General features: G+C 46.7%; 1 protein-coding gene across 1 annotated transcript in view; it reads left to right on the top strand.

The window, feature by feature from the left end:
* Positions 1 to 2004: 2004 nt before the first annotated feature.
* Positions 2005 to 22951, top strand: part of LOC106586007 (protein yippee-like 1) — a 34368-nt gene continuing 13421 nt past the window's right edge. Inside the window, exons 1-2 of the mRNA XM_014172783.2 lie at positions 2005 to 2873; positions 22486 to 22798. Coding sequence (XP_014028258.1) covers positions 22682 to 22798 — 117 coding nt within the window. The 5' untranslated portion in view covers positions 2005 to 2873; positions 22486 to 22681. The remainder of the gene's footprint in view (positions 2874 to 22485; positions 22799 to 22951) is intronic.

Raw genomic sequence — 22951 nt, 5'->3', positions numbered from 1 at the left:
ACAGACTGACCCTAGCCCCCGACGCATAAACTACTGCAGCATAAATACTGGAGGCTGAGACAGGAGACACTGGCCCTGTCCGACGATACCCCGGGCAGTGCCAACCAGGCAGGATATAACCCCACCCACTTCGTCAAAGCACAGCCCCACACCACTAGAGGGATATCTTCAACCACCAACTTACCATCCTGAGACAAGGCCGAGCATAGCCCACACCACTAGAGGGATATCTAATTAATCTACACTGATTTGAAGTGGATTTAACAAGTGACATCAATAACGGATCATAGCTACCACCTGGTTAGTCTGGCATGGAAAGAATGTTCCTAATGTTTTGTTCACTCCGTATACTACTACTACTACTACTACTACCATACCACAATGTAATTACAATAGTATTCACCAAACAGATTCCCTGTTATTGACACGTCCGCCTCTCAGCAGATTGGACATATGTAGGGCAGACGACCTGGCTGAAAGTCCGTCTCTCTCTGCATGTCTCTGTGAGTTGTGAAATCTCATCCTTGAAGCTGTTCTATGATGTGCCCCCCCCTACTGTAGATGAGGCTGTTCTATGATGTGTGCCCCCCGTAGATGAGGCTGTTCCATGATGTGCCCCCCCCCTGCTGTAGATGAGGCTGTTCTATGATGTGTGCCCCCCCGTAGATGAGGCTGTTCCATGATGTTGCTGTAGATGGTCACTGGTTACACTGGAACTCTTTTCAAGGCTCTTGGTTGGCAAGGTAACAGGCAATGTGTACTCTACCTGCTTTCAGAAGAGTGAATGGGGAAAAATAAGACAGGGCAGGAAAGGAGGAGTGTAGGGAGGATAGTTGCTCTGAGCTGAGTGAATAGGAAGAACAAGATGGGAGAGGAGGGGGAGGCTAGTTGAGAACAAGTCCTTTATTTAACCAGGTGGGCCAGTTGAGAACCAGTCCTTTATTTAACCAGGTAGGCTAGTAGAGAACAAGTCCTTTATTTAACCAGGTAGGCCAGTTGAGAACAAGTCCTTTATTTAACCAGGTGGGCCAGTTGAGAACAAGTTCTCATTTACAACTGCGACCTGGCCAAGATAAAGCAAAGTAGTTCGACACAAACAACAACACAGAGTTACACATGGAATAAACAATAAACAAGCCAATAACACAATAAACAAGTCAATAACACAGTAGAAAAAAAAGTCTATATACAGTGTGTGCAACTGGCGTGAGGAGGCAAGGCAATAAATAGGCCATAGGAGCGAAGTAATTACAATTTAGCAGATTAATACTGGAGTAATAAATGAGCAGATGATGATGAGCAAGTAGAAATACTGGTGTCCAAAAGAGCAGAAAAGTAAATAAAAACAATATGGGGATGAGGTAGGTAGATTGGGTGGGCTATTTACAGATGGGCTATGTACAGCTGCAGCGATCGGTTAGCAGCTCAGATATGGGACTGATGTTTAAAGTTGGTGAGGGAAATAAAAGTCTCCTTGAAGATTTCTACTGTGTTTAAAAAAAAATATATATATATATATATATATATATATATACCATTTTTTTCAACGTATTTATTGTTTTATCCTTTAGTGTGTGTGTTTTACTGTATTTATACTTGGGATATCACTTTTCAAAGGTAAAAGTTCAAGGATTGCAGGAGGACGTATTTAAGACAGATGTGTCAATATATTTTCAACCAATAAATGCTAACACAGGTGAACTAGGGTAGACTATTTAAATATAATTGACGTTGTTGTAGTATTTTACCGCGCTTGGTGACGACACACGTTCAGTTGACGTGCCTCCTCTCCGACGTGGGCACGCAAGGGGCATTGGCACGTGTCTTTCTCGGCGGCGCGCATCACCAAAAACAAGCCAAGGCCGTGCACGCGGTTTGGTCTAGACTGCAGACCTCCTGCTATTGGCCCTCAATCACAGTTCAGACCGGCCCCCCGTAATCGATTGGTTGTTGGGGGGGGTTGCTCAGTTTTTTTTAATTGGTCCTTATTCATTAAAGAGGAGGGCAATAGTATTTCCTTAACAAGTTCGAATGTAATGATTTAGGACAGTAACTATCATCATCACCACAATAAACCACTCAACACATCCAATGGCAAACAATCCGATTTACTGAAACTTGAATATAGTGAAGAATCGTGCGTGCTGTCGTCATATGATCCTCACCAGAGCTAAACCTCGCCGAGGAGACAACAACAACAACATGAAATCCATTCATTATTTGGAGCAAACTGCAGTAGTGACGGGATAGTCTGCAGACCAGCTGACGTCGTCGGTGACCCAGCTACATGGGAGTTGGCATCACCCAGAGAAACCAAGCCCGCTCATTAAAGCCGAGAAGCTTTTTATTTAGGACTTTAAACGTGTTGTTCTCACGGTGTACCATCTGAATAGCAGGAACCATCCTAGACAAGGCTACCGTACATCTAGAACTTCCTCAGCCTGCTGGGTTATTATTTGTGAGTGGAATGAGTCACTTGAGGCTCGATCTGAATCTGGAATCATTTGCGCAGACTGAGAGAAAAAAGATCCAACCCGACGGTGTAGAAGCCTATGAATAGACTGTACAGATAAATAGTTTGTTTGTACCCTAAACCCGCATGCTGCTGTTGTTCAGCGGCAGCCGTAGTCGTTTTGCCAGATCAAGATACAGACAGACTACAGCTTTATCATTGAGTTCCCTGCCTGCACAGGTCGGGTTCTGCTGGACCGGATGGAAATATGAGTCAGATGCATTAAGGGTGACGTCTCTGTCTTGGGACCGTGACAGACCGTGCACGGACTAAGACCAGTGTTCCGAACATGACATCAGCCTTCAGCGTGGAGATCATTTCCTCCCTCTCCTCCATTCAAAGGGGAATACTTATTTTTTGCGTAAGTATATGTGATCTATAATAATTTGCTTCAATCAATTCAATGATCAGCCTAATTCTATTTTACATTTTAGTCATTTAGCAGACGCTCTTATCCAGAGCGACTTACAGTAGTGAATGCATACATTTCATACATTTTTTTTCGTACTGGTCCCCCGTGGGAATCGAACCCACAACCCTGGCGTTGCAAACACCATGCTCTACCAACTGAGCCATACAGACCACATTTTCAGCCATGGAGAGTTTACAAACTTGGACATCATGTCCATGGGCTATAAGTATGGTTATAACCCAGTATAATCTGATAGTTTGCAGTGATTTGTTTCACCTCCCCACTAGTGGCACATTTTGCAGACAGGATTTACCCTTAGTGTTTTACCCAAAAGGATCAGAATTATCTGTTTCCTTTTATGCAAACCCATTGTCTCACCGGGCAGCCTGGTCTCATAGACAAGACGTAACATAGTAAACGTAAATCCGGGACACTGAAATTAGTATGATATATTACGTTTGGTATGGTTATATAAGACAGAAGTTTACTGAAGGAAAAAAACGAAAAGAGGGTGGTTGGTGGGGGTGGATAAGTGGGCGTATAATGCATGGTCTAGCAACCCAATGGTTGTGTGTTCTGATCTCGGACAACTTTATAATTTGAGCAACTTTGCAACTACTTATTACTTTTTAGCTAGTTTGCAACTACTTAGTGTTAGGGGAAGGGTTAGCTAACATGCTAACATTAACCTTTTTAGCCAACCTTAACCCTTTGACCTAAATCCTAACCTTAGCCCCTAGCCTAGCTAACATTAGCCACCTAGCTAACGTTAGCAACAACAAATAGGAATTAGTAACATATCGTACGTTTAGCAAATCTGCAACATATCATATGAATTGTAATTAGTAACATACCCTATGAAATGGATGATGGATATCCACAAATTAATAAATACCATAGGAAACATACTAAATGGAGTGTTATAGATTTATGTACAGAATAATAAGAAATGCTCTGAGACCAGGTTGCACTGGGCCGTGGGTCCAGCGGACCTGCTCTGAGACCAGGTTGTACTGGGCCGTGGCTCCAGCGGACCTGCTCTGAGACCAGGTTGCACTGGGCCGTGGCTCCAGAGGACCTGCTCTGAGACCAGGTTGCACTGGGCCGTGGCTCCAGCGGACCTGCTCTGAGACCAGGTTGCACTGGGCCGTGACTCCCGCGGACCTGCTCTCAAAACCAGGCCACTGGTACTTTTCAGCTTTCATTTACATACCGATGGCTAACTGTAAACATCTACTCACAAAGCAACTGTTTTGATATTAAATATTAAATAGGTTGTAACTCTTCACTGTCAACAACTAGTGTAACAGTCAAACAGCAGCATCGCTGTCTTTTCATATGTCCCGTTGATTCTTCCGACTATAAGGTTTTACAATGACATTTCAGTCATTTAGCAGACGCTCTTATCCAGAACAACTTACAGTATTGAATGTATACATTTTCATACTTTCTCATACTGGTCCCCCGTGGGAATTGAACCCACAACCCTGGCATTGCAAGCACCATACTCTACCAAGTGGGCCTCAACTTTTAACTCTACAAGGTTTGGAACCTGCTGGTTTTCTGTTCTACCTGATAACGAATGCAACCCAGCTGGTGTCCCAGGTCTAAATCAGTCCCTGATTAGATGGGAACAATGCAGTGGAACTGGCTTTTGAGGACCAGTGTTGAGTTTGAGGGGACTATAAAATAAATTGTATATGATCTGATCTCGTGATCCAGCTGAATGATTATCTGATGGTCAATGTGGGCTAACTGTCCAATGATGTGAACCTCCACTGCTTGGCTAATGCAATGACTTAGCACAGCAGAGAGCATTACAATACGCAGGATACAAACACGTGACATCATCAGGATGAGACGCTCAACACTTCTTCCCTCCTATAGGCTCATTGATGTTTTTCTCTGTTGCCATAACCATAAACCAGACCTTGGATTGTTATTGCAATAGTAATGTTATTAATTTTACGACAAACACTGTCTAGATGCTTTCCCACCTGGATCCTAATAATATGAATCAGCGGTCGTTGAAAAGCATAACTGCCGTGAATGGATCGTGGTCTGTCTGTCTGGTCCCTTCAGTGACGCAGTGACAGAAAGCATCATCAACAATGTCGAGATAAAGACAGACATGGAGAGACACAGAGAGAGACAGACGGACACATGGAGAGAGAGACGGACAGAGAGAGAGAGAGAGAGACAGACAAAGAGAGAGAGAGACAAAGACAGACAGACACAGAGAAAGAGAGAGCCAGACAGAGAGAGACAGACAGACAGACATGGAGAGAGACAAAGACAGACAGACACAGAGAAAGAGAGAGACAGACAGAGCCAGACAGAGAGAGACAGACAGACAGACATGGAGAGAGACAAAGACAGACAGACACAGAGAAAGAGACAGACAAAGAGCCAGACAGATGTAATGTCCATATTGTCCATAACGTGACCATAACGTGTCTATATTGTCCATAACGTGACCATAACGTGTCTATATTGTCCATAACGTGACCATAACGTGTCTATATTGTCCATAACGTGTCCATATTGACCATAACGTGTCCATATTGTCCATAACGTGTCCATATTGTCCATAACGTGACCATAACGTGTCTATATTGTCCATAACGTGACCATAACGTGTCTATATTGTCCATAACGTGTCCATATTGACCATAACGTGTCCATATTGTCCATAACGTGTCCATATTGTCCATAACGTGACCATAACGTGTCTATGTTGTCCATAACGTGACCATAACGTGTCCATATTGTCCATAACGTGACCATAACGTGTCTATGTTGTCCATAACGTGACCATAACGTGTCCATATTGACCATAACGTGTCCATATTGACCATAACGTGTCCATAACGTGTCCATATTGACCATAACGTGTCCATATTGACCATAACGTGACCATAACATGTCCATATTGTCCATAACATGTCCATATTGACCATAACATGTCCATATTGACCATAACGTGTCTATATTGTCCATAACGTGACCATAACGTGTCCATATTGACCATAACGTGTCCATATTGACCATAACGTGTCCATATTGTCCATAACATGTCCATATTGACTATAACGTGTCCATATTGTCCATAACGTGTCCATATTGTCCATAACGTGTCCATATTGACCATAACGTGTCCATATTGTCCATAACGTGTCCATATTGTCCATAACGTGTCCTTATTGACTATAACGTGTCCATATTGACCATAAATACCAGGTTCCCATGGTATTTCAGCTGTCAGACAGCCTCCAGGTCTCCCATGGTATTTCAGCTGTCAGACAGCCTCCAGGTTCCCATGGTATTTCAGCTGTCAGACAGCCTCCAGGTCTCCCATGGTATTTCAGCTGTTAGACAGCCTCCAGGTTCCCATGGTATTTCAGCTGTCAGACAGCCTCCAGGTTCCCATGGTATTTCAGCTGTCAGACAGCCTCCAGGTTCCCATGGTATTTCAGCTGTCAGACAGCCTCCAGGTCTCCCATGGTATTTCAGCTGTCAGACAGCCTCCAGGTCTCCCATGGTATTTCAGCTGTCAGACAGCCTCCAGGTTCCCATGGTATTTCAGCTGTTAGACAGCCTCCAGGTTCCCATGGTATTTCAGCTGTCAGACAGCCTCCAGGTTCCCATGGTATTTCAGCTGTCAGACAGCCTCCAGGCTCCCATGGTATTTCAGCTGTCAGACAGCCTCCAGGTCTCCCATGGTATTTCAGCTGTCAGACAGCCTCCAGGTCTCCCATGGTATTTCAGCTGTCAGACAGCCTCCAGGTTCCCATGGTATTTCAGCTGTCAGACAGCCTCCAGGTTCCCATGGTATTTCAGCTGTCACACAGCCTCCAGGTCTCCCATTATATTTCAGCTGTCAGACAGCCTCCAGGTCTCCCATGGTATTTCAGCTGTCAGACAGCCTCCAGGTTCCCATGGTATTTCAGCTGTCAGACAGCCTCCAGGTTCCCATGGTATTTCACCTGTCAGACAGCCTCCAGGTCTCCCATGGTATTTCAGCTGTCAGACAGCCTCCAGGTTCCCATGGTATTTCAGCTGTCAGACAGCCTCCAGGTTCCCATGGTATTTCAGCTGTCAGACAGCCTCCAGGTCTCCCATGGTATTTCAGCTGTCAGACAGCCTCCAGGTCTCCCATGGTATTTCAGCTGTCAGACAGCCTCCAGGTCTCCCATGGTATTTCAGCTGTCAGACAGCCTCCAGGTTCCCATGGTATTTCAGCTGTCAGACAGCCTCCAGGTTCCCATGGTATTTCAGCTGTCAGACAGCCTCCGGGTCTCCCATGGTATTTCAGCTGTCAGACAGCCTCCAGGTCTCCCATGGTATTTCAGCTGTCAGACAGCCTCCAGGTCTCCCATGGTATTTCAGCTGTCAGACAGCCTCCAGGTTCCCATGGTATTTCAGCTGTCAGACAGCCTCCAGGTCTCCCATGGTATTTCAGCTGTCAGACAGCCTCCGGGTTCCCATGGTATTTCAGCTGTCAGACAGCCTCCAGGTTCCCATGGTATTTCAGCTGTCAGACAGCCTCCAGGTTCCCATGGTATTTCAGCTGTCAGACAGCCTCCAGGTTCCCATGGTATTTCAGCTGTCAGACAGCCTCCAGGTTCCCATGGTATTTCAGCTGTCAGACAGCCTCCAGGTTCCCATGGTATTTCAGCTGTCAGACAGCCTCCAGGTTCCCATGGTATTTCAGCTGTCAGACAGCCTCCAGGTCTCCCATGGTATTTCAGCTGTCAGACAGCCTCCAGGCTCCCATGGTATTTCAGCTGTCAGACAGCCTCCAGGTCTCCCATGGTATTTCAGCTGTCAGACAGCCTCCAGGCTCCCATGGTATTTCAGCTGTCAGACAGCCTCCAGGTTCCCATGGTATTTCAGCTGTCAGACAGCCTCCAGGTCTCCCATGGTATTTCAGCTGTCAGACAGCCTCCAGGTTCCCATGGTATTTCAGCTGTCAGACAGCCTCCAGGTCTCCCATGGTATTTCAGCTGTCAGACAGCCTCCAGGTTCCCATGGTATTTCAGCTGTCAGACAGCCTCCAGGTCTCCCATGGTATTTCAGCTGTCAGACAGCCTCCAGGCTCCCATGGTATTTCAGCTGTCAGACAGCCTCCAGGCTCCCATGGTATTTCAGCTGTCAGACAGCCTCCAGGTCTCCCATGGTATTTCAGCTGTCAGACAGCCTCCAGGTCTCCCATGGTATTTCAGCTGTCAGACAGCCTCCAGGTCTCCCATGGTATTTCAGCTGTCAGACAGCCTCCAGGCTCCCATGGTATTTCAGCTGTCAGACAGCCTCCAGGTCTCCCATGGTATTTCAGCTGTCAGACAGCCTCCAGGCTCCCATGGTATTTCAGCTGTCAGACAGCCTCCAGGTCTCCCATGGTATTTCAGCTGTCAGACAGCCTCCAGGCTCCCATGGTATTTCAGCTGTCAGACAGCCTCCAGGTTCCCATGGTATTTCAGCTGTCAGACAGCCTCCAGGTCTCCCATGGTATTTCAGCTGTCAGACAGCCTCCAGGTCTCCCATGGTATTTCAGCTGTCAGACAGCCTCCAGGTCTCCCATGGTATTTCAGCTGTCAGACAGCCTCCAGGTCTCCCATGGTATTTCAGCTGTCAGACAGCCTCCAGGTTCCCATGGTATTTCAGCTGTCAGACAGCCTCCAGGTCTCCCATGGTATTTCAGCTGTCAGACAGCCTCCAGGTCTCCCATGGTATTTCAGCTGTCAGACAGCCTCCAGGCTCCCATGGTATTTCAGCTGTCAGACAGCCTCCAGGTCTCCCAGGGTATTTCAGCTGTCAGACAGCCTCCAGGTTCCCATGGTATTTCAGCTGTCAGACAGCCTCCAGGTTCCCATGGTATTTCAGCTGTCAGACAGCCTCCAGGTTCCCATGGTATTTCAGCTGTCAGACAGCCTCCAGGTCTCCCATGGTATTTCAGCTGTCAGACAGCCTCCAGGCTCCCATGGTATTTCAGCTGTCAGACAGCCTCCAGGTCTCCCATGGTATTTCAGCTGTCAGACAGCCTCCAGGTCTCCCATGGTATTTCAGCTGTCAGACAGCCTCCAGGTTCCCATGGTATTTCAGCTGTCAGACAGCCTCCAGGTTCCCATGGTATTTCAGCTGTCAGACAGCCTCCGGGTCTCCCATGGTATTTCAGCTGTCAGACAGCCTCCAGGTCTCCCATGGTATTTCAGCTGTCAGACAGCCTCCAGGTCTCCCATGGTATTTCAGCTGTCAGACAGCCTCCAGGTTCCCATGGTATTTCAGCTGTCAGACAGCCTCCAGGTCTCCCATGGTATTTCAGCTGTCAGACAGCCTCCGGGTTCCCATGGTATTTCAGCTGTCAGACAGCCTCCAGGTTCCCATGGTATTTCAGCTGTCAGACAGCCTCCAGGTTCCCATGGTATTTCAGCTGTCAGACAGCCTCCAGGTCTCCCATGGTATTTCAGCTGTCAGACAGCCTCCAGGTTCCCATGGTATTTCAGCTGTCAGACAGCCTCCAGGTTCCCATGGTATTTCAGCTGTCAGACAGCCTCCAGGTTCCCATGGTATTTCAGCTGTCAGACAGCCTCCAGGTTCCCATGGTATTTCAGCTGTCAGACAGCCTCCAGGTTCCCATGGTATTTCAGCTGTCAGACAGCCTCCAGGTTCCCATGGTATTTCAGCTGTCAGACAGCCTCCAGGTCTCCCATGGTATTTCAGCTGTCAGACAGCCTCCAGGCTCCCATGGTATTTCAGCTGTCAGACAGCCTCCAGGCTCCCATGGTATTTCAGCTGTCAGACAGCCTCCAGGTCTCCCATGGTATTTCAGCTGTCAGACAGCCTCCAGGTCTCCCATGGTATTTCAGCTGTCAGACAGCCTCCAGGCTCCCATGGTATTTCAGCTGTCAGACAGCCTCCAGGTCTCCCATGGTATTTCAGCTGTCAGACAGCCTCCAGGCTCCCATGGTATTTCAGCTGTCAGACAGCCTCCAGGTTCCCATGGTATTTCAGCTGTCAGACAGCCTCCAGGTCTCCCATGGTATTTCAGCTGTCAGACAGCCTCCAGGTTCCCATGGTATTTCAGCTGTCAGACAGCCTCCAGGTCTCCCATGGTATTTCAGCTGTCAGACAGCCTCCAGGTTCCCATGGTATTTCAGCTGTCAGACAGCCTCCAGGTCTCCCATGGTATTTCAGCTGTCAGACAGCCTCCAGGCTCCCATGGTATTTCAGCTGTCAGACAGCCTCCAGGCTCCCATGGTATTTCAGCTGTCAGACAGCCTCCAGGTCTCCCATGGTATTTCAGCTGTCAGACAGCCTCCAGGTCTCCCATGGTATTTCAGCTGTCAGACAGCCTCCAGGTCTCCCATGGTATTTCAGCTGTCAGACAGCCTCCAGGCTCCCATGGTATTTCAGCTGTCAGACAGCCTCCAGGTCTCCCATGGTATTTCAGCTGTCAGACAGCCTCCAGGCTCCCATGGTATTTCAGCTGTCAGACAGCCTCCAGGTTCCCATGGTATTTCAGCTGTCAGACAGCCTCCAGGTCTCCCATGGTATTTCAGCTGTCAGACAGCCTCCAGGTCTCCCATGGTATTTCAGCTGTCAGACAGCCTCCAGGTCTCCCATGGTATTTCAGCTGTCAGACAGCCTCCAGGTCTCCCATGGTATTTCAGCTGTCAGACAGCCTCCAGGTTCCCATGGTATTTCAGCTGTCAGACAGCCTCCAGGTCTCCCATGGTATTTCAGCTGTCAGACAGCCTCCAGGTCTCCCATGGTATTTCAGCTGTCAGACAGCCTCCAGGCTCCCATGGTATTTCAGCTGTCAGACAGCCTCCAGGTCTCCCATGGTATTTCAGCTGTCAGACAGCCTCCAGGTTCCCATGGTATTTCAGCTGTCAGACAGCCTCCAGGTTCCCATGGTATTTCAGCTGTCAGACAGCCTCCAGGTTCCCATGGTATTTCAGCTGTCAGACAGCCTCCAGGTCTCCCATGGTATTTCAGCTGTCAGACAGCCTGCTGAAAGGAAAGTAAATACACTAATCTCTCCAGATACACATGTTGATGTAACTCTGGCTGCAGATTCACTTCTCCCTTGACACAAATAAAGCTTGTCTGCTAGGCTACCCCCCCCCACACTGCTACACTGCTACTACTACACTGCTACTACTACACTGCTACTACTACACTGCTGCTACTACACTGCTGCTACTACACTGCTACTACTACACTGCTACTACTACACTGCTGCTACTACACTGCTACTACTACACTGCTGCTACTACACTGCTACTACTACACTGCTACTACTCTACTGCTACTACTACACTGCTACTACTACACTGCTGCTACTACACTGCTACTACTACACTGCTACTGCTACACTGCTACTACTACACTGCTGCTACTACACTGCTGCTACTACACTGCTACTACTACACTGCTACTAGTACACTGCTACTACTACACTGCTACTACTACACTGCTACTACTACACTGCTACTGCTACACTGCTACTACTACACTGCTACTGCTACACTGCTACTGCTACACTGCTACTACTACACTGCTACTGCTACACTGCTACTGCTACACTGCTACTACTACACTGCTACTGCTACACTGCTACTACTACACTGCTACTACTACACTACTACTGCTACACTGCTACTACTACACTGCTACTACTACACTGCTACTACACTGCTACACTGCTACTACTACACTGCTACTGCTACACTGCTACTACTACACTGCTACTACTACACTGCTACTACTACACTGCTACTGCTACACTGCTACTACTACACTGCTACTACTACACTGCTGCTACACTGCTACTGCTACACTGCTACTGCTACACTGCTACTGCTACACTGCTACTACTACACTGCTACTACTACACTGCTACTACTCTACTGCTACTACTACACTGCTACTACACTGCTACACTGCTACTGCTACACTGCTACTACTACACTGCTACTGCTACACTGCTACTACTATACTGCTACTGCACTGCTACTACTACACTGCTACTAGTACACTGCTACTACTACACTGCTACTACTACACTGCTACTACACTGCTACACTGCTACTGCTACACTGCTACTACTATACTGCAACTACACTGCTACTGCTACACTGCTACTACTACACTGCTACTACTACACTGCTACAATGCTACTACTATACTGCTACTACTACACTACTACTGCTACACTGCAACTACTACACTGCTACTACTACACTGCTACTACACTGCTACTACTACACTGCTACTACTACACTGCTACTACTACACTGCTACTACTACACTGCTGCTACTACACTGCTACTGCTACACTGCTACTACTACACTGCTACTGCTACACTGCTACTACTACACTGCTACTGCTACACTGCTACTGCTACACTGCTACTACTACACTGCTACTGCTACACTGCTACTACTGTACTGCTACTAGTACACTGCTACTACTACACTGCTACTACTACACTGCTACTGCTACACTGCTACTACACTGCTACTACTACACTGCTACTACTGTACTGCTACTACTACACTGCTACTAGTACACTGCTACTGCTACACTGCTACTAGTACACTGCTACTAGTACACTGCTACTACTACACTGCTACTACTACACTGCTGCTACTACACTGCTACTACTACACTGCTACTGCTACACTGCTACTACTACACTGCTACTGCTACACTGCTACTACTACACTGCTACTACTACACTGCTACTACACTGCTACTGCTACACTGCTACTGCTACACTGCTACTGCTACACTGCTACTGCTACACTGCTACTACTACACTGCTACTACTACACTGCTACTACTACACTGCTACTACTACACTGCTGCTACTACACTGCTACTACTACACTGCTACTGCTACACTGCTACTACTACACTGCTACTACTACACTGCTACTGCTACACTGCTACTACTACACTGCTACTACTACACTGCTACTACTACACTGCTACTACTACACTGCTACTACTACACTGCTACTGCTACACTGCTACTACTACACTGCTACTGCTACACTGCTACTACTACACTGCTACTACACTGCTACTGCTACACTGCTACTGCTACACTGCTACTGCTACACTGCTACTACTACACTGCTACTACTACACTGCTACTACTACACTGCTACTGCTACACTGCTACTGCTACACTGCTACTACACTGCTACTACTACACTGCTACTACTATACTGCTACTACACTGTTATTACTATACTGCTACTACACTGTTATTACTACACTGCTGCTACTACACTGCTACTACACTGTTATTACTATACTGCTGTCTTAGAGAGACTTGTTTGCGTCTGCTTCTGTGGGGGAAAAGTAGTGTCTTAAAGCATTGAACACCAGATTAGCCAGACATGTAGCTAGCTAGCTAGTATTTGTAAACAGGCATATAACACCGGATCTGGAAGTTCAAATTTCGTCGCTTGCTCGAGTCAAAAAGAGTGCCTGGGTCCCTCTTGCTTGGTTGTCTACTCTGTCTCCCCCTAGTGGTTATACACTACACAAGGCCTCTCTTGCTTGGTTGTCTACTCTGTCTCCCCCTAGTGGTTATACACTACACAAGGCCTCTCTTGCTTGGTTGTCTACTCTGTCTCCCCCTAGTGGTTATACACTACACAAGGCCTCTCTTGCTTGGTTGTCTACTCTGTCTCCCCCTAGTGGTTATACACTACACAAGGCTCCTGTTGCTTGGTTAGCTACTCTGTCTCCCCCTAGTGGATATCCACTACACAAGGCTCCTGTTGCTTGGTTAGCTACTCTGTCTCCCCCTAGTGGTTATACACTACACAAGGCCTCTCTTGCTTGGTTGTCTACTCTGTCTCCCCCTAGTGGTTATACACTACACAAGGCTCCTGTTGCTTGGTTAGCTACTCTGTCTCCCCCTAGTGGATATCCACTACACAAGGCCCCTCTTGCTTGGTTAGCTACTCTGTCTCCCCCTAGTGGATATCCACTACACAAGGCCCCTCTTGCTTGGTTAGCTACTCTGTCTCCCCCTAGTGGATATCCACTACACAAGGCCCCTCTTGCTTGGTTAGCTACTCTGTCTCCCCCTAGTGGATGTCCACTACACAAGGCGGTGTACGCTGCTACTCTGTCTCCCCCTAGTGGATATCCACTACACAAGGCCTCTCTTGCTTGGTTGTCTACTCTGTCTCCCCCTAGTGGTTATACACTACACAAGGCTCCTGTTGCTTGGTTAGCTACTCTGTCTCCCCCTAGTGGATATCCACTACACAAGGCCCCTCTTGCTTGGTTAGCTACTCTGTCTCCCCCTAGTGGATATCCACTACACAAGGCTCCTGTTGCTTGGTTGTCTACTCTGTCTCCCCCTAGTGGATATACACTACACAAGGCCCCTCTTGCTTGGTTGTCTACTCTGTCTCCCCCTAGTGGATATCCACTACACAAGGCTCCTCTTGCTTGGTTAGCTACTCTGTCTCCCCCTAGTGGATGTCCACTACACAAGGCGGTGTACGCTGCTACTCTGTCTCCCCCTAGTGGATATCCACTACACAAGGCTCCTCTTGCTTAGTTATCTACTCTGTCTCCCCCTAGTGGATATCCACTACACAAGGCCTCTCTTGCTTGGTTGTCTACTCTGTCTCCCCCTAGTGGTTATACACTACACAAGGCTCCTGTTGCTTGGTTAGCTACTCTGTCTCCCCCTAGTGGATATACACTACACAAGGCCTCTCTTGCTTGGTTAGCTACTCTGTCTCCCCCTAGTGGATATCCACTACACAAGGCTCCTCTTGCTTGGTTGTCTACTCTGTCTCCCCCTAGTGGTTATACACTACACAAGGCCTCTCTTGCTTGGTTGTCTACTCTGTCTCCCCCTAGTGGTTATACACTACACAAGGCCTCTCTTGCTTGGTTGTCTACTCTGTCTCCCCCTAGTGGTTATACACTACACAAGGCCTCTCTTGCTTGGTTGTCTACTCTGTCTCCCCCTAGTGGTTATACACTACACAAGGCCTCTCTTGCTTGGTTGTCTACTCTGTCTCCCCCTAGTGGTTATACACTACACAAGGCCTCTCTTGCTTGGTTGTCTACTCTGTCTCCCCCTAGTGGTTATACACTACACAAGGCCTCTCTTGCTTGGTTGTCTACTCTGTCTCCCCCTAGTGGTTATACACTACACAAGGCCTCTCTTGCTTGGTTGTCTACTCTGTCTCCCCCTAGTGGATATCCACTACACAAGGCTCCTCTTGCTTGGTTGTCTACTCTGTCTCCCCCTAGTGGTTATACACTACACAAGGCCTCTCTTGCTTGGTTGTCTACTCTGTCTCCCCCTAGTGGTTATACACTACACAAGGCCTCTCTTGCTTGGTTGTCTACTCTGTCTCCCCCTAGTGGTTATACACTACACAAGGCCTCTCTTGCTTGGTTGTCTACTCTGTCTCCCCCCTAGTGGTTATACACTACACAAGGCCTCTCTTGCTTGGTTGTCTACTCTGTCTCCCCCTAGTGGTTATACACTACACAAGGCCTCTCTTGCTTGGTTGTCTACTCTGTCTCCCCCTAGTGGATATACACTACACAAGGCTCCTGTTGCTTGGTTGTCTACTCTGTCTCCCCCTAGTGGATATCCACTACACAAGGCTCCTGTTGCTTGGTTAGCTACTCTGTCTCCCCCTAGTGGATGTCCACTACACAAGGCGGTGATGTGGACATAAGTGTACGCTGCCACAAAAAAACAGACTCTACCCGTGTCTTCCTGATTGGCTGCTGGTCAGTCTGTTTGTCTTCCTGATTACCTAGTGGTCAGTCTGTTTGTCTTCCTGATTGGCTGCTGGTCAGTCTGTCTTCCTGATTGGCTGCTGGTCAGTCTGTCTTCCTGATTGGCTGCTGGTCAGTCTGTCTTCCTGATTGGCTGCTGGTCAGTCTGTCTTCCTGATTGGCTGCTGGTCAGTCTGTCTTCCTGATTAGCTAGTGGTCAGTCTGTCTTCCTGATTACCTAGTGGTCAGTCTGTTTGTCCTTCTCATTGGCTGCTGGTCAGTCTGTTTGTCTTCCTGATTGGCTGCTGGTCAGTCTGCTCCCTCCACAGTGCCCTGACCTTGTGTTGAAAACGGCATCCTATTCCCTATGTAATGCACTTGTTTTGACCCGAGCCCTGTAGCCCAGGTGAAGAGTAGTGTTCTACACAGGGAATAGGATGCCGTTTGAGACATAGCCAAGTAGTGCATCCATTCTCTGAGACTTCCCCTCTCTGTTCCTAGGTGCAGTGTAGCCTTTTCAACTTGGAAGGACTTTACATTACATCACGGGATAAAGAGGTAATAACATGGACTTCTACGTTATAGCATAGGATTAAGAGGTAATAGCATGGACTTTACATTACAGCGGGATAAAGAGGTAATAACATGGACTTTACATTACAGCAGGATTAAGAGGTAATAACATGGACTTTACATTACAGCAGGATAAAGAGGTAATAACATGGACTTTACATTACAGCGGGATAAAGAGGTAATAACATGGACTTTACATTACAGCAGGATAAAGAGGTAATAACATGGACTTTACATTACAGTGGGACTAAGAGGTAATAACATGGACTTTACATTACAGCAGGATAAAGAGGTAATAACATGGACTTTACATTACAGTGGGATAAAGAGGTAATAACATGGACTTTACATTACAGTGGGACTAAGAGGTAATAACATGGACTTTACATTACAGCGGGATAAATAGGTAATAACATGGACTTTACATTACAGCGGGATTAAGAGGTAATAACATGGACTTTACATTACAGCGGGATTAAGAGGTAGTAACATGGACTTTACATTACAGTGGGACTAAGAGGTAGTAACATGGACTTTACATTACAGTGGGATAAAGAGGTAATAACATGGACTTTTACGTTATAGCATAGGATAAATAGGTAATAACATGGACTTTGCATTACAGCAGGATAAAGAGATAATAACATGGACTTTGCATTACAGCGGGATAAAGAGGTAATAACATGGACTTCTTTGAGGAAAAGATCATGATCATTAGAAAGCAAATTACAGACTCCTCTTTAAATCTGGGTATTCCTCAAAAGCTCTGTTGTCCTGAGTCTGCACAACTCTGCCAGGACCTAGGATCAAGAGAGACACTAAAGTGTTTTAGTACTATATCTCTTGACACAATGATACAAATAATCATGGCCTCTAAACCTTCAAGCTGCATACTGGACCCTATTCCAACTAAACTACTGAAAGAGCTGCTTCCTGTGCTTGGCCCTCCTATGTTGAACATAATAAACAGCTCTCTATCCACCGGATGTGAACCAAACTCACTTAAAGTGGCAGTAATAAAGCCTCTCTTGAAAAAGCCAAACCTTGACCCAGAAAATATAAAAAACTATCGGCCTATATCGAATCTTCCATTCCTCTCAAAAAAAATTGAAAAAGCTGTTGCGCAGCAACTCACTGCCTTCCTGAAGACAAACAATGTATACGAAATGCTTCAGTCTGGTTTTAGACCCCATCATAGCACTGAGACTGCACTTGTGAAGGTGGTAAATGACCTTTTAAAGGCAGACCGAGGCTCTGCATCTGTCCTCGTGCTCCTAGATCTTAGTGCTGCTTTTGATACCATCGATCACCACATTCTTTTGGAGAGATTGAAAACCCAAATTGGTCTACACGGACAAGTTCTGGCCTGGTTTAGATCTTATCTGTGGGAAAGATATCAGTTTGTCTCTGTGAATGGTTTGTCCTCTGACAAATCAACTGTACATTTTGGTGTTCCTCAAGGTTCCGTTTTAGGACCACTATTGTTTTCACTATATATTTTACCTCTTGGTGATGTCATTCGAAAACATAATGTTAAATTTCACTGCTATGCGGATGACACACAGCTGTACATTTCAATGAAACATGGTGAAGCCCCCAAATTGTCCTCGCTAGAAGCCTGTGTTTCAGACATAAGGAAGTGGATGGCTGCAAACGTTCTACTTTTAAACTCTGACAAAACGGAGATGCTTGTTCTAGGTCCCAAGAAACAAAGAGATCTTCTGTTGAATCTGACAATTAATCTTGATGGTTGTACAGTCGTCTCAAATTAAACTGTGAAGGACCTCGGCGTTACTCTGGACCCTGATCTCTCTTTTGAAGAACATATCAAGACTGTTTCAAGGGCAGCTTTTTTCCATCTACGTAACATTGCAAAAATCAGAAACTTTCTGTCCACAAATGATGCAGAAAAATGTATCCATGCTTTTGTCACTTCTAGGTTGGACTACTGCAATGCTCTACTTTCCAGCTACCCGGATGAAGCACTAAATAAACTTCAGTTAGTGCTAAATACGGCTGCTAGAATCCTGACTAGAACCAAACAATTTAATCATATTACTCCAGTGCTAGCCTCCCTACATTGGCTTCCTGTTAAGGCAAGGGCTGATTTCAAGGTTTTACTGCTAACCTACAAAGCATTACATGGGCTAACCCTAACCCTAACCCTAACCTATCTTTCCGATTTGGTCCTGCCGTACATACCTACACGTACGCTACGGTCACAAGACGCAGGCCTCCTTACTGTCCCTAGAATTTCTAAGCAAACAGCTGGAGGCAGGGCTTTCTCCTATAGAGCTCCATTTTTATGGAATAGTCTGCCTACCCATGTGAGAGATGCAGACTCGGTCTCAACCTTTAAGTCTATATTGAAGACTCATCTCTTCAGTAGGTCCTATGATTGAGTGTAGTCTGGCCCAGGAGTGTGAAGGTGAACGGAAAGGCACTGGAGCAACGAACCGCCCTTGCTGTCTCTGCCTGGCCGGTTCCCCTCTCTCCACTGGGATTCTCTGCCTCTAACCCTATTACAGGGGCTGAGTCACTGGCTTATTGGTGCTCTTTCATGCTGTCCCTAGGAGGGGTGCGTCACTTGAGTGGGTTGAGTTACGGACGTGGTCTTCCTGTCTGGGTTGGCGCCCCCCCTTGGGTTGTGCCGTGGCGGAGATCTTTGTGGGCTATACTCGGCCTTGTCTCAGGATGGTAAGTTGGTGGTTGAAGATATCCCTCTAGTGGTGTGGGGGCTGTGCTTTGGCAAAGTGGGTGGGGTTATATACTTCCTGTTTGGCCCTGTCCGGGGGTATCATCGGATGGGGCCACAGTGTCTTCTGATCCCTCCTGTCTCAGCCTCCAGTATTTATGCTGCAGTAGTTTATGTGTCGGGGGGCTAGGGTCAGTCTGTTATATCTGGAGTATTTCTCCTGTCTTATCCGGTGTCCTGTGTGAATTTAAATATGCTCTCTCTAATTCTCTCTTTCTCTCTTTTCTTTCTTTCTCTCTCTCGGAGGACCTGAGCCCTAGGACCATGCCTCAGGACTACCTGACATGATGACTCCTTGCTGTCCCCAGTCCACCTGGCCATGCTGCTGCTCCAGTTTCAACTGTTCTAGCTGCGGCTATGGAACCCTGACCTGTTCACCGGACGTGCTACCTGTCCCAGACCTGCTGTTTTCAACTCTCTAGAGACAGTAGGAGCGGTAGAGATACTCTCAATGATCGGCTATGAAAAGCCAACTGACATTTTCTCTTGAGGTGCTGACTTGTTGCACCCTCGACAACTGTGATTATTATTATTTGACCATGCTGGTCATCTATGAACATTTGAACATCTTGGCCATGTTCTGTTATAATCTCCACCCGGCACAGCCAGAACAGGACTGGCCACCCCTCATAGCCTGGTTCCTCTCTAGGTTTCTTCCTAGGTTTTGGCCTTTCTAGGGAGTTTTTCCTAGCCACCGTGCTTCTACACCTGCATTGCTTGCTGTTTGGGGTTTTAGGCTGGGTTTCTGTACAGCACTTTGAGATATCAGCTGATGTAAGAAGGGCTATATAAATACATTTGATTTGATTTGACTTTACATTACAGCAGGATAAAGAGGTAATAACATGGACTTTATATTACAGCACTGATAAAGAGGTAATAACATGGACTTTACATTACAGCAGAATAAAGAGGTAATAACATGGACTTTACATTACAGCACTGATAAAGAGGTAATAACATGGACTTTATATTACAGCAGGATAAAGAGGTAATAACATGGACTTTATATTACAGCAGAATAAAGAGGTAATAACATGGACTTTACAAAACCCCATAATGAGGTTTTCAGAAATCTAGGCAAAAAAATGTCATAAAAACTATTCAGACCCTTTGCTGTGAGACTCAAAATTGAGCTCAGGTGCATCCTTGTTTCCATTGATCATCCTTGAGATGTTTCTACAACTTGGAGTCCAGCTGTGGTAAATTCAATTGATTGGACATGATTTGGAAAGGCACACACCTGTCTATACAAGGTCCCACAGTTGACAGTGCATGTCAGAGCAAAAAGCCACGAGGTAGAAATAATTGTACGTAGAGCTCTGAGACAGGATTGTGTCGGGGCACAGATCTGGAGAAGGGTACCAAAACATTTCTGCAGCATTGAAGGTCCCCAAGAACACAGTGGCCTCCATCATTCTTAAATGGAAGACGTTTGGAACCACCAAGACTCTTCCTAGAGCTGGCCGCCCGGCCAAACTGAGCAATCAGGGGAGAAGGGCCTTGGTCAGGGAGGTGACCAAGAACTGATGGTCACTCTGACAGAACTCCAGAGTTCCTCTATGGAGATGGGAGAACCTTCCAGAAGGACAACCATCTCTACAGCACTCCACCAATCAGACCTTTATGATAGAGTGACAGACGGAAGCCACTCCTCAGTAAAAGGCACATGACAGCCAGCTTGGAGTTTGCCAAAAGGCACCTAAAGACTCTCAGACGATGAGAAACAAGATTCTCTAGTCTGATGAAACCAAGATTGAACTCTTTGGCCTGAATGTCAAGCGTCACGTCTGGAGGAAACCTTTCACCATCCCTACGGTGAAGCATGGTGGTGGCAGCATCATGCTGTGGGGATGTTTTTCAGCGGCAGGGACTGGGAGAGTAGTCAGGATTGAGGGAAAGATGAACAGAGCAAAGTACAGAGAGATCCTTGATGAAAACCTGCTCCAGAGAGCTCAGGACCTCAGACTGGGGCCAAGGTTCACCTTCCAACAGGACAACGACCCTAAGCACACAGCCAAGACAACACAGGAGTGGCTTCGGGACAAGTCTCTGAATGTCCTAGAGTGGCCCAGCCAGAGCCCGGACTTGAACCCGATCTAACATCTCTGGAGAGACGTGAAAATAGCTGTGAAGTGACGCTCCCCATCCAACCTGACAGAGCTTGAGAGGATCTGCAGAGAAGAATGCAAGATCGAATCCCCGAGCTGACAAGGTAGAAATCTGTCGTTCTGCCCCTGAACAAGGCAGTTAACCCACTGTTCCTAGGCTGTCATTGTAAAATAAGAATTTGTTCTTAACTGACTTGCCTAGTTAAATAAAGGTAAAATAAATGAAAAAATAACTCATATCCAGCACCAAACCAGTGTCAACATGTGAAAACAGCACATTTCTATGATCTGTGGTTAAAAAGAGAAGGAAGGTCCCAAAAACATCTCTGTGACATCACAGGATTAAACGTTTAAAACAGTGATTTTTCAAAAAACCTGCAACGAGTTTCAAGCCCAAAGGATGGTATTTTCTTGCTCCCCAAAGAGAATCTCATAATGTTTTAACTTCTGATGATGTCATCGGGTAGAACTTTTTATCTTGATATATTTTAGTTTTTTTTATACAAAACAGCTTTTTTTCCATGACATAGACTGACCAGGTGAATCCAGGTATAAATCTATGATCACTTATTGAGGAGAGAGGTTAAAGAAGGATTTTTAAGTCTTGAGACAATTGAGACACGGATTGTGTATGTGTGCCATTGATGGTGAACAGGCAAGACAAAGTATTTATATGCCTTTGAACGGGGTATGAGAGTAGGTGCCAGGCGTACTGGTTTGAGTGTGTGAAGAACTGCAAAGCTGCTGGGTTTTTCACGCTCAACAGTTTCCCATGTGAATCAAGAATGGTCCACCACCCAAAGGACATCAAGCCAACTTGACACAACTGTGGGGAATCATTGGAGTCAACATGGGCCAGCATCCCTGTGGAACGCTTTCAACACCTTGAAGAGTCCATGCACTGACTAAATATTAGGAAGGTGTTCCTAATGATTTGTACACTCAGTGTTCATGATTGAGGGGTAGGGTGGCAAAATTCCAGTAACTTAACCCAAATTCTAGTAACTTAACCCAAATTCCTTAGTTTTCCAGACATCCTGGTTGGAAGATTACGAGGGAATAAGCAGGAAATAAGAGAGTCCACCAACCAGCATTTCTGGAAACTCTTGGAACCACATAGTAACAGCACAAGAACAATATAGTAGCGGCAACCTCTCTATTCAAACTGCTGACCCTCAGGGCTAGCAACCAATCTAACCTCTGACCTCTAGGCTACGTCTGGCCACCCCCTAAGTCATCAGATCAGGGTTCCAACTGATCACTAATCATTCCTTCTCTGATCAATTAACTTGATGTATTTTGATGCAGCACACGAACCCTTTTTCTCGTCCTCCTCCCCAGGCGTAGTTTTCTCATGGTTGCCGTGTGGAGCCTAACAGCCACACACCCACTCCTCAACAACGACGGCTTTTGCTTGCATCTTCCAGTGCTGCTTCTGTCAGAAAGTTCAGCAGAGCTGCTCCTCGTCCGTCGCTAGCCCGGACGCCGCAGCCCCGACACAGTAGCCAATCGCAGCCCAGAGCGCCGCCCATGTGACATGGTGAAGATGACCAAGTCGAAGACGTTCCAGGCCTACCTGCCCTCGTGCCATCGCACCTACAGCTGTATACACTGTCGGGCACACCTGGCCAATCACGACGAACTCATCTCTAAGGTAGGCACAGACAAACACACAGTCTTGTACAGCTAACCTTGTGGGGACACACAATTCAGTCCCATTCAAAAAAATCCTATTTTCTCTAACCCCAAAACCCATACTCTTAACTTAACCCAAATCTTAACCCTAACCTTAACACAAAAACCTAAC

This window comes from Salmo salar, chromosome ssa24 (genome assembly GCF_905237065.1).
Source record: "Salmo salar chromosome ssa24, Ssal_v3.1, whole genome shotgun sequence".
Classification (NCBI taxonomy): Eukaryota; Metazoa; Chordata; class Actinopteri; order Salmoniformes; family Salmonidae; genus Salmo; species Salmo salar.
Note: the sequence above shows the minus strand (reverse complement) of the source record. Positions and strands in the feature narration are given on the sequence as shown.